Source organism: Hylaeus anthracinus, unplaced genomic scaffold (assembly GCF_026225885.1).
Source record: "Hylaeus anthracinus isolate JK02 unplaced genomic scaffold, UHH_iyHylAnth1.0_haploid 11982, whole genome shotgun sequence".
NCBI lineage: Eukaryota > Metazoa > Arthropoda > Insecta > Hymenoptera > Colletidae > Hylaeus > Hylaeus anthracinus.
The window spans coordinates 11,954,164-11,966,630 of NW_026534330.1; the positions used below are offsets into that span (position 1 = coordinate 11,954,164).

General features: G+C 42.8%; 1 protein-coding gene across 6 annotated transcripts in view; it reads right to left on the reverse strand.

Annotated features, from left to right (window-relative positions):
* The window catches only part of LOC128886089 (trichohyalin), a 96,906-nt gene that overhangs the window by 54,954 nt on the left and 29,485 nt on the right, over nucleotides 1-12,467 (reverse strand). The window contains exons 2-4 of one of the 6 annotated variants that reach the window (XM_054140645.1): nucleotides 8,614-8,763; nucleotides 4,645-4,741; nucleotides 2,356-2,483 (exon numbers count right to left, since the gene is read on the reverse strand). In XM_054140645.1, the coding sequence (XP_053996620.1) occupies nucleotides 2,356-2,483; nucleotides 4,645-4,741; nucleotides 8,614-8,763 (375 nt within the window). Of the gene's footprint in view, nucleotides 1-2,355; nucleotides 2,484-4,644; nucleotides 4,742-8,613; nucleotides 8,764-12,467 lie in introns of those variants that run through there. The other 5 variants (XM_054140646.1, XM_054140648.1, XM_054140647.1 and 2 more) reach the window with 5 other exon arrangements.

Genomic DNA, 12,467 nt, shown 5'->3' on the forward strand with positions numbered 1-12,467 from the left:
GTATGTATCTATAAAGACTTTATTTGGAAACATCAAGCCTATCATTTCATTTAGACAATCTTCTTTGATAAACACTAAATGTCTGAATCACTAAATGGAACCTTAAACACCTGATTTCCTCTACGAATAAGTACTTCCCGCGAATGCAAAACATTTTTCCGTACACTTCCAAATTAAATTATGCCCATTCCTGGCGCGCCAGAGACTTTTGCCCTCGGACAACGACTGTCAATAGTGAAATTTTCGAGCAGTCACCCAGCATAACAAACAGGACGGTGTCAGTGTGCACATGTGTCTGTCTGTATAACTCTGATCGTGTGTTGTTCGTGTTTGAACGTGACTCTTTCCGCAGAACCCGTGGCATCGCGGGCCTGGAATACCCGAGGGTTGAGGGGGTGGCAGGTTGCCGATTGTCTCGAACGATTGTTCCCCCTTGAGGAGGGACGAAATTGGGAGAATCGCCGACGTTCACGAGAGAGGAGATCGCGAGAGGGTACGTTACACAAACGGTGCCGGATCGCAGCTCGTGCGAGTCTTCTCAAGTATATACCGTACCTTGTACGTGTGTCCGTGTTTTGTCGCTTTCTCGGGGAAGGAACTGACCCCAAAAGAACATTTGCTCGTGCGAGAATTCGTGCGTCCGCGGCCTGGGGACCCTCGCGAGTCTCGTCCGCAAGCGACGTCATCGAGATCGGTAACTAGGATTTCGAAGGGGTACATCTTTCGCGCAGAGTACCACATTTTCGTTCAGATACCGATATCGAGCAATTCTAGTTAGTACTAAATATAGTAGGTTGTCCAAAAACTTTCTTTCATTTCATTAATAAGTAATACGTACGCAATATTTTATATCTAATGTTACACCACTGAATCGCGTACGATTCATTTATTCTGTTACTGTTACGACATTAACATCTAAGAGATTAGGTTGTCTATTTATATAAACACGGCCACACAAAATAAATGAGTGCAAGTCACGAAAAAAAGATTTGGGACAACCTAATAGACTAAGTGAGAAGTATCAGAGCTTCGGAGTGCTTACGAAGTACTACATAACATGGCAATACACACATCACGTGATATCACGTTTCCCTGAATTTCTACGTATCTTCAGATATGGAAGCTTTAGACTTCGAAGGGGTACATCCTTCGCGTAGGGTACTAGATATAGATTCCAATATTGACTAATTCAAGTTAGTAGTAAATGTAGATTAAGTGAGAAGCATAAGAGCTTCAGAGTGCTCACGAAGTACTATATAACGTGGCAATACACACATCACGCAACACCGCCTTTTCCCGAATTTCCGCGTATCTGAAGCTTTAGACTTCTCAAGCTTTATTACATTACAACCATCCAGTACTACGTTTCCTAGCATCCTCAAGCTCCTACACTTCTCCCTTTCAATACTCTGTATGAACCATAACAACTTCGCTTTGGAGTGCTCACGAAGTACTACATAACGTGGCAATACACACATCACGTAACAGCGCCTTTTCACGAATTTCCGCGTATCCAAAGCTTTAGACTTCTCAAGCTTTATTACATTACAACGATCCAGTACTATACTTCCTAGCATCCTCGCATCCCCAAGCTCCTACACTTCTCCCTTTCGATATTCCGTATCAACTATAACACCTTCCTGCCTACCCAATGTACCCCCAAATATCTTCGATACCTTCGATATCTCCGATTCTTAAATTTCTAAAAAATCAGTCGATCTCGAAGACGTCAGCTCGCGACGAGGCGTCGCGACGCGTCCTCCCGGTTAGGAAGTAAACCGTCCTCCGAGAGCGACGGCTCGTTTCCCTCGAAGACGACACGTATTTTCCCTTTCTGCGGCCGCGCACCATGGCGTGTGATTACACGGGCGTGATCACGCAAGGGAGAGGGGGCTTGAAGCGTGAAACGACGCGGGACAAGAGACTGAAAGCCGCTGGCAGCGCAATAACACTTCTACTTTGCAAGCAATAACTACTACGCAACAACGGTACGGTGGGCAGGGGGGGGGGGCCGCGATCGAGAGAAAAAAAAGAGATTTATATATATATATGTTGATCCCGGTATATGCTTATGCGCGCGCTTAGGGTGTACGCGCATCTCTGTACGCGCGTGCGCTTGTAGACAGATGCGTGTACCGTTCTCTCCCAGACGAACGATATCATGATGTATGTACATATACGTTGATGAGCGTGACACAATCGTCGATCAAGTGATAGTGATATACGTATATATATATAGATAGATAGATTGATTGATTGATTGAGAATAGTAGTAATAGCAATAATATTTCTTTTTATATATATAGGTATATATGTTTATGAATATGCCGACATGGGTAGAAATAGCTTAAGGACCTGCTTCTGGGCCATCGACTGCATCTGCTGGAACATGATCCTTTCCTCCTCTTTTCCTGGAACAGCAGAAAGCAACGAGAAGCTCTTGGGGGGTCTGCTCGGTGTCCAGAGTTTCGGACGGTCTCTGTCTGCGTTTTACGATTTTAATATCAATGTTATTTCTCGCACGGTCCCATTTCGATCGAGTGGGGAGAATGATGTTTTCGCTCGATGAAGTAACAGAAATGTGCTATTCGTGAAGAAGGGACTTTTTTTATTTATTTTTTTTTTTTTTTTTTTTGTTTAGCGACCGTTTATACGTGCCTCTTCCGTGGCTGCTGTACTGTTTCCGTTTTCGTGTCGTCGTCGCGGGACGCTCCTCGTCAGGTAATTTACAATTGTGTTCAGGGACGTTTTCGAGACAAGAACCCGCCACGATATTACGCTCGAAAATTTTGCTGAGGACCGGCGAAAATTCGACGAAAACCACGAGCGTGCTCCGCTTCTCGTCGTTCCGTATGTATCCTCTTTACGATTATTACTCCGAGAAATAGTTCCTGTCTCGCTGTGTGCAATCTCGCGGAAATGGAGAACGCCGGCCGAGCTGAACGCGGGGAGCGCTGCTTAAACTCGTACCAAACCAGAGATACGGGCACAAATTCTCATCCAAGAACGGATAACGAGTGCGAACGAGGTATAGCAATTCAGTTTGCGACGTCTATTGGACCGGTGTCCGTATGAACTTGTATTCGAATTGGAATTTTTATCTTTCATTGGCTACACGAAAATTTTGACCATATCTCAGCGCAAAACTCACCACCAGAATTTTATTAATCTCTGATTGCTCCAGTCGCGTCGATTTTCAATCATTTTTCCTCGCGATCTCTTTTATGAATCCTTCTTTTTAAATAAGTAAACGATTGATTAAATACTAACCTCCAGATTTATATTCAGTGTCGCAGTTAGCTGCCGAAATCTTAGTATTTTACTGGGAATCCATCTAAAGTTAAAAATCCGTTTCGTAAGAATGCAGTAAACAAAGATAGGAACTCTATCACATCAAAGAAGTCGGACAATAAGCTTCGCGGCCATATTGGTTCGCCTTCGTAAAGTAAAGTCAGGCAACATCGTCCACAGATTCGCGTAGAATTGTTTATTTCTGTATTCGGTCTTCGGCGATGTTCCAAATTAACGTTTCCCTTAGCCTGAAAAAAACGACCGAGGCCACTTTGTGCGCGTCTCGACAAAGTGCGCGCACGTTTATGCAAATTAAGCTGGCTGAGATGGTCCGAGTGCCAGGGGCATTTTGTTTTGTCGAGGCGACTGGATTCAACCGGGGAGATTAATTCACCTTCGGGGTCCACGGTGGTGAGTTTCGACGCTGAAAAAACGTCCTCTTTCAGAAGGAAGGGAACGAAATGCTCGAAAATTCGTTCCTAATCGCGAATTTCAACGTTTCGATGAATCCACGACGCTTCAACGACCCGTCGATTAAATTTCTTGGTGAAAAATTCACGCTTCTCTCTTTCCGCACTCGGCGATTTTACCTCTGACAGCTTGTAGTATTGGGGTGACCCAGATAATATTGTGCGTTTCAGTGCTTCGATTGATTAAATAAAAAATTGATTTCGTTGTCGTCGTTAATTCGTTCGTTATTGATGGATCGTAATGGTCAAGATGTTGCGTGCTAAACTAATCATGATTTCTGGGATTTGCTTGGTTTGAACTTTGTCGAATGACGCTGCTAATGAAACAAACATTTTCTGTTGCTATTTTACTACGTATAGTACAGGGGGATTGCTAGTCGATATTCCTAGAATGAAGCGTAGTTCGATGGAGAATCGATTCAGGACGATAGGTCCTGTCGCTAAGGGATGAGATACTTCAATGATCATGACTTAAAGAGAACTGAAATGAAATACAATTAAAGTTTAGTTAACATAATCAAAAGTACTTCTTCGATACTAATCTCAGAACCGTCGTAGATGTAAAAATATGAAAGTACATTTAATAGATACTATTGCCAAGAGTTCTTTTTTCAATAAAATTATCAATAATCGAATCGCCCTAAAAATCTGTCGTGAAAACTGCAATTTAAATGTAATCGATATTGAAAATTGAAGCTACAGTTTCATTTTTTCGCAATTGTTCTCTCGTCTATGAACTTACGTTGAATATTGTTAACAACAAACATTTCCCGTTCACTTCAGCTCTGCTTTGACAAAATCGGTTAAATGTAGTACGAACACGTTCGTTGACAAAATGACAGCGTTTGTGTAAGGGAGGAAATATTTTAACGGAATGCCTCACCCATTCCCTTGTTTTGGAGCATCTCGAGGAGCTTCTTGATGCTTTCATCGCGAGCTTGCAGGGTCTGCTTCTGCGTTTCTATTCTCAATTCCAGCTCCTGCAACAAAAAGACGCTTTCTAATTAGTTCATGCAAAGGGAGACTCGCAAAATTTTTATTAATGCTCCGTTTATATAATTGGAAAGAAACCTCACTTTCTGCGGCCATTTGCCCTCGCCACTGAGATACCAAAGAAAGGGGTAACTTTAGGAACGGTGAAACTTGAAGATTTTTCAATTCAAGTCCAATTATCTTGCTCGGTAGTTTCAGTGTTAGAGATGTAGAGGACTCCTGAAGAGGTTCTCGGAGTTGCATAAACATGCTTTATTTATCCCGCGGGAAATTGTTCGCCGACGCAACAATTTCACTCGTCGTGTGAAATGTGTTTGTGGAAAATTGAGAGGAAAACCGAAAGGATTAAGAGGGTTAACGGAGAACGGCGCTGGATAGTTTGCGTGGGAGGGAGAACGACTACGCTTTTCCTGTGACGGTGTCAGTTATAAAAGGTAAAGGGGTGGCCAGCGGGTGTCTAATTCCGTACTAATTGCGTTGCCGTCGTCAAAGGAGCGGTCTAAATTCGTTACACGGGTGTCAAGCACCGGCACTATCTTCCCAGCGAACGTAACACGAATCGAGCATTTTCCAGCGAAACAATTCGCGCTCCAGCTCCTTCCTTTCCTCTTCTACCCTGTCCTTCGTGAAATCACAAAGACAATCGTCTTTGAACATATTAATAAACCTTGCCAAAAGGGAATTATGCCTCGAAAAGTATCGTTAATTCATGGAAAATCGAAGTAAATGTTAGGTGATCGTAGTTCGATGCGAGCTTTAATTGAATCTGGGTGCTTTGAACCTCTTCAGGTAGGGTTTGGTCTTCTGACATACCGTAGGAACGCTGTAATTGTGAGGTTTTATGATATTTCGTCACGTTTTCTGTTTGGTGGTGATGGGAAGCATTATTATAATTAAAATTGTAATATTCTTCCAAGACAAGAATGAGGTGTGGATTGGTGAAAATATTTTTGTGCTCATGCTAACGTATGAATTTTTATAATATTTTCAGGTGAGGCATAATAAGTAAAGAGGGTTTTAAATATTTCTTTCCAAGAATTTCACACATAAATATCATGCGAGGTCACGTAGGATGTCAACATGAAAGGGATCGGAACCAAAACTCTATAATTGGAGAAAATGTTCTCAATCGACTTTTGGCCAACGTTTCCAGAAAAACACCCCCTCGATGGTCGGATTAGAGACACGAACGAGACGGTGGCTCGTCACGCGAGGAAACGCTGGCCGTTGCCGATGGACCCAGGCCACGATCGCTGAATTTGATAATAAAGGCTGCGGGGAACGTAGCCAGAAAGCGACTGCATAATTTGGCGAGTGGCCAAAGGCGACCAGTTGCTCCCAGTGCGTTGCACGTTTGACCTGTCCGCGCGACTTGGCCGTGGACGTCGGTGTCAACTTGTTCTGCAAAATTTCCGATCGTTGCCCGCCGAATAGCGGATTTAGAAAAGGGGTTCTTGAACTTTCGACCCATTCGTGTCCGTGGCGTAGGTATTTTTGGAGCGAGCGCCGCGATCGATAGACCACCGCGATAAGATTGGCTGGTCTGCGTTCGATCAGTCCCTTTCGCAGCTGGCTTACTCCCCGAAGGGTAAATGACTTTATTTTAAGGATGAATCGGCGTCCATCGCGCCCTCGACCATTTCGTGCGTGGGATGAACAGACCAGAAGGGAATCGTGGTTAATTTCTGTGCTGATGGAGCCTCGATTAGAGGAAGTAGTCGAGGATGGTTATCTCTCGTAAAGTTAGTTGTATCCATGATTCTCTGATTATTGGGTAAGCTGCTAGCCAATCTAGGCAACTTGGTTAATTATTTGCTAATTTCTACTTTCAGAGAAATTCGCTCAAACTTGTTAGATTATTCGCTAATCATATAATACATTTCCCTCCTAAAAAGACCAGTACCAACCACTTTCACACGAAGAATACAACAATCTTTTCAAGGAGTGTGGACCGCCGGAGTGGACGTTTCGTAAAAAAGTCGAAGAGGCGTCTCGTTGTTCGTGATCTAATTTCGCCCGCGAACAAGACGGCGGCTGTTCCGTCGTTTATTGATCCAGCGTTATCCAGGGTGCAGGGATCGCTTTGGGCGCCACTGGTGGCAGACTTAACGGAGTTATTGCGGGTAGCTGATACCCGTTGCCAAGATTTCCGGAAGCATCGCGAACCGTTGGCAGACAATCGGTCGTTTACCTCGAACAAGACCTAAACCTCTTGTCTATTTCGGTTTCGGGACTCCTGCGCGTTTCCTGAGCGCCCGTCAAACCGCACCCGAGGGATTAGTCGAGCGAATCGCCCGCTAAATCGCTTGTTCTCTGTCAAAACGTTGATTAAGGCGAATACCCCCGTCGTCCCTCGATTTACACACTCGCCTTGTTAATCAGTCACGCTCGAAATTCTTCTTTCGGACGCAGAATGCGCGTTGGCGCGTGGGCAACCTCTTCAGAGCACGGTAATTCGTGCTGGGAATTTAATTATTTTTCAGAACCATGTTTAAAGGTTAAATCGGACCATCCAACAGGCAAACTTCCTGTCAAAGCATTCCTCGAAGGAGCGAAGATCCACATGGAATGATGACAGAGAATCTGACTCGAGTGTTTTTGTAAAGCGACACCCCTGTGAGTGCAGACCTTTTGTATGTGTCTCGTTAATTGCAGGAGTATAGCTGCAAGAATTGAAAGTTCAAGAACGTTACTTCCATTGAAACGAGCTGGATACTATTTCTGAGCTTGGTATGTGCACGAATTGACACACATTCTTTCTTCAGCTTTATTTCTACATTTTCCTAATTTCCTCAACTTTATTATCTCTGTTTTTCTTTAACTGTTATAGATTGATTGTACATCCAGTATTAACACATGTGTTTCTTTGTATCCTCCTAATTTCTTTCTTTCTTCAGCTTTATTTCAGAATTCTCTTCATTTCCTCAACTTTATTATATCTGTTTTTTTAACTATTATAGATCGATTGTACGTCCAACATTTCGTTGGAACGTGAAGTCGTATCGTTTAGTTAAAATAATTAAACACGAGCCTGGTACTCGATTACACCATTATTTTGGAGGAGAGAATTCTCAACAAATATAGAACTCAGCGGCCACAGAACGAGGTTATACAAAGAAAAGGAGGATCGGGGTTCTCGAATTCACGGCTCGACCCCGGATCCTTCGCTTTTACCGCCGTTTCGTGCGTTTTATCCCCGTTATTCGCGATTATAATGATCCTCCCGGTGAACGCCATTCTTCCAACGAATTCCAATCTGAACGAAAGCCAACGATGCTCCATTCTTCGCGCGAAATCCATTATTCTCCACGGGCTCGCACGTTCGCGATCAATTTCTCGGCATTGAAACGAAGGATTTTCAGATAACACGGGGAGGGAATATTAATTAAAATGCGATTCGAGTAAATTGATAGATCAAACGTAATGACTGCTCGCGTAGGGAAATCTTGCGATCTATTGCGTCACTGGTATCTACGAGAGCGTAAGAGACGTCTTGCAGCAGCTATAATGCCTTCTTCGAGTGCTCTAAAGTAGATGATTCGAGAATGTTTTACTCGATAATGGAAGCCTCGTATGATTTTACGCGAAATTGACAGCTAATGTGAATGATTATTTAAGCATGGAAGCGTATAAAAATCGAACTTACGTATCAAAAGTTATTCACCTCCGCATCGGTATTCTTGAGACTGCTTTATACGGGCATTATTCAAACACCAAATAAAATAGGCGCCATTCCCGCGCAATAGCTGGTTGCTGGTTGCATTTACACGAAAGATAGCTGGATAAGCGCGAAGAATACTTCCTCCAAATCCCGCAAGACGCGAGATCCGCGCTTGAAAAATTTAAATAAGCCGCTTACCTTTATCGTGTCGCGAAGTATGGCGATCTCTCGCGTCAGATGCTCGTTCTCGTTGTACAAAACTTCCATTTGCTGTTGTATCTCGACGCTCGGCCCCCGCATCCTCATTCTGAGCTCCTCTTCCAGTTGTCGCACCATCATGCTTTGTTTCTGAAAGGAACGAATGAGATTCACTATTAAAAAAAAAGAAATACATAAAATGCTAATGTCCCGTAGACTTGTTACCCTTAAAAATACATTTTCGCGGAAATAATTGCACACTCGAGCCGTGTTAGACTACTTCAAGCATGAAACTGATAAGCGGATCGATAGAAAGCCAGCGTCAGGGAAAAGCTCGTAGCTTTGAGCGAAACCTAAATACGTCCGTCAAAATGACCGCTTGTTTCTGCTGTTTCGAGCACTTTGAATCGATACGCGTGTCTCTGCCCCCCTCTCCAACGAAAATGTCGAAATTGCTACCTAAATTCCCCCGAAATAGCAACTGTTCCGATTACGGGAACGTTTCCACTCATTGTACAGAAAATTCTATCCCGAAAATGTTGCAGTAATCGAATAATTTGTTAGTCATAACTGCAATGAGTTGCTTTATGTCGAATCATTCCAACGGAAACTAATGATTGCGAAGCAATTCAAGCGTAAGCCAATATGTTTCGCTCGCAGTTAATAAACGGAAGCCGCGTAGCCATACAGGATTTAGTTTAATGACGATAACGCCTTTGCCACGCCGCGTGAAATGTAGTTGCGAATAATGGTATAAAGGAAGGAGTCGTCTGGAAAAAGTTGCTCTCGAAAGCTGGCTTATTCTCGCTCCCAGAACTCGATTGTATTAGACTTTACGATGCACCCGGCATAAATTCGCTCTGTTTACTCGGTAGAATAGCAAGGGGCGAAATAAGATTGCCAGCAACAAGGGTAGCGGGCTGAAACGGAGAAAATCGCCCGATTACCCAGTGGAAGACGATTTGGTGTCTGGAAAAGAGCTTTTCAGGGTGCGCACCGTGCCATGTTCTAGGTAACAGCATACGAAACCTTTCCAGGTGGGCAAAGTCAATATTTCTACGGAAGTTCGATCGCGGTACGTGCTCCATTCGGATTCGCGACTTTGGAAAGCTTTTCCTCTCCCCACCCACATGGTTCTCTTCTTTTCTTTAACACGGTCCTCCTAAGACATTTCTTTCCAGTTTCGTTGCTTCCTCAACTTTATCTCGACGAGCACCTTCTATCATACTTTCTCCTCCTTCCTTTAATGTCACTAGTTCCACTCGAGCAACTTCCCTTGTAGCCACTGTGGTATACTTTATATTATTTTATCTTTTACTACGAGGTGGCCTTTATGCTGCTAATTTTCCACTCTGCTTGTTCTCTTGTGCTCGTTGTAATTTCCCCTCAGAACGTTTCTTTATATTTTCTTTTCTTAATCCACGTTGTTAATCCACGTTCAGAACGCGTGCATACATGTGCCCACATGTGCCCACATATGCTTAAAATCTCCCTCTTGTTTTATGTCTCAAAAAGTGTCTTTTCTATTTTTTTTTCGTTGAATAGATAATCTTCCCAAGAAACGTTCCTCTAGTTTTTCTTTCCTTACTCCACATTACGAAGGAGCTACATATGTCCACATGTGCCCAAAATCTCCTTCCTGCTTTATATCTCAAAGAGTGACTTATTACAATGACGAAGGTGTCATGTTTTTCCTATTTTCCATGTTTCTATATTTTTCTTTTTTTTGCGTAGCATGGACGTCATCATTCTTTTCCTATCTTGCAACTCTCGTATCTTCTGTACACAGTGTCACACAATACAGAGTGTACACGAGGATATTGTTCCAGAGTCTTGGTCCAGCTCGTTAGGCGTCGTTAATGACGATGCCGCAAGGGTCCGCGAGCACATGTGTAAATGGTACGTTAGTTAGACAAAGGAGAGACCGACGAAAAAAAATTTCCCGTGCCCCTGCAGGCCGTGTGATTATAACGGGAATGTTTTGAGGCGCGCTTCGGATGAAAGAAGGAGTTAGCTTGATATCTCTTTCGCGAATCTTTCTTACACTGCGTTTCCCATCGAGCTTGCGGTCGGCAGCGATCTGCTTAATCTCTTCGAGAAACTGTAGCCGTGGTTCCTTCGCGAGTAATAAAACGAACATGCTCTCGATACTTGCGTAAATATACAGTTATAAAGTGCAGAGAAGTGTTAAAAGAACACAGAACACAGATGTACAGATACCATTCAGATTTCTTTGTACGTAAGATATGACTTTTTGAAACGGTGAGAGGGGGGATATGTGTTTTCTTCACGCAGTCGGATAAGTTTGAAACACACTGTTTAAAGATGTGGTGTAATAAATATACTTGGTTGATACTTTACATACCAATCGTCCAGCATACGTAAATGCGCACAGTTTGGCTATGACTTATATGATTTATAAATATACAAAGTGATTTAAAATTCTTACATAAACGAAAACTGTGAGATATGTATCGAAACAATGTCGGGACGTGTGCAAGCAATGAATGGAACGAATATCATTAAATTTGGTTGATAAATGAGTCGTTCATTGCACAAATCGATTAACTCTATAGAACAAAGTGTTGAGAAATCCGATGAAATATAAAAAGTTATGACTATACCAAGTGCTTTGACGATTTTTCAAAAAGTGGAGTTAATCGATGTGTGCAATGAACGGCAGAAATATCGTTGCCAATTGGTGTTAGAGTTCCATTAAATGTTATTTTTACTCCAAATTTGATTAAATTCCGCGTGAAGGTGCGTTTACGAGCCAACGTGGTCTAAAGGCCACGATATTCGGTGGGACGACGTCCCACCGGAAGTGGAGGCGTTCGATAGCGACGATCGACCTGATTTCACGTACAAGGAAGTTGCGTCGCACTGCTACGCGCCAGGGGATGTGGCCGAACGAACCCCCACCAAGCCAGTGACGTCAGTTACCCCCATAACGAAATCACCCCACGAGAAGCCATGGCCAAATTCCCCTGTTCGCTGGTAGCCTACTTCCCTCGCACTGGGCCAATCGATGCCACGGGTTTAAAATCCATCGATTTATGCGATTTCGTCGCGATCCTTTCAACCCTTTATACAAAATTCCCGTCACTTTCTTAATGGTAACGAGTACCAGTGACCTATAAAGGGTTAAACCATCCCCATCGAAGTCCTGATCGCGTTATGGTAAACAACGATTCGTTCATCGTCGATTCTACACTCGTCCAATATCAGAAAAACTTTGCAGGAGTCAGAACTACCCAGGAACCTAAATGAAAATAATAGTAATATTAGGTTGTCCCAAAAGTTTCTTTCAGTAACTTTTAATAAAAGTTTGTTTTATTAATAATTAATACATACACAATATCTTATGTTTTATATTACATTAAAAAATTGTGTACAATTCATTTCGCTCCATTACTGTTACAGCATCAATGTCTAAGAAATTAGATTGTCTATTTATATAAACACTGCCACAGAAAATAATTGAATGCATCTCACGAAAGAAACTTTTGGGACAACCTAATAGATACTAAGTCTTGAACTCTATTTTATAGCATTTATTCGAGTCTGTATATAGTAATGTTTGAACCACTTCGACACCTCGCTTTCCGATTAAGTGGATCAATTAAGAGAAAGTAGGTTTAGACCTCGGTGTATACAAGTTGGGGCTAGTTTATTATTAAAACGGAGCGCGTTACGGTAGGGAAACAGAGTTTAACATTTTATTACGGTCTGCTCATTGTTCTTCGCGGTTCGGTTGTTTGCGTCGGTAAGTTCATAACAAGGTTTCCCCGACGAGAAGCGTTTTAATTTAGGACACGGTCGCTTTCATTCACTTATGCCTCCTTCCACGAAGC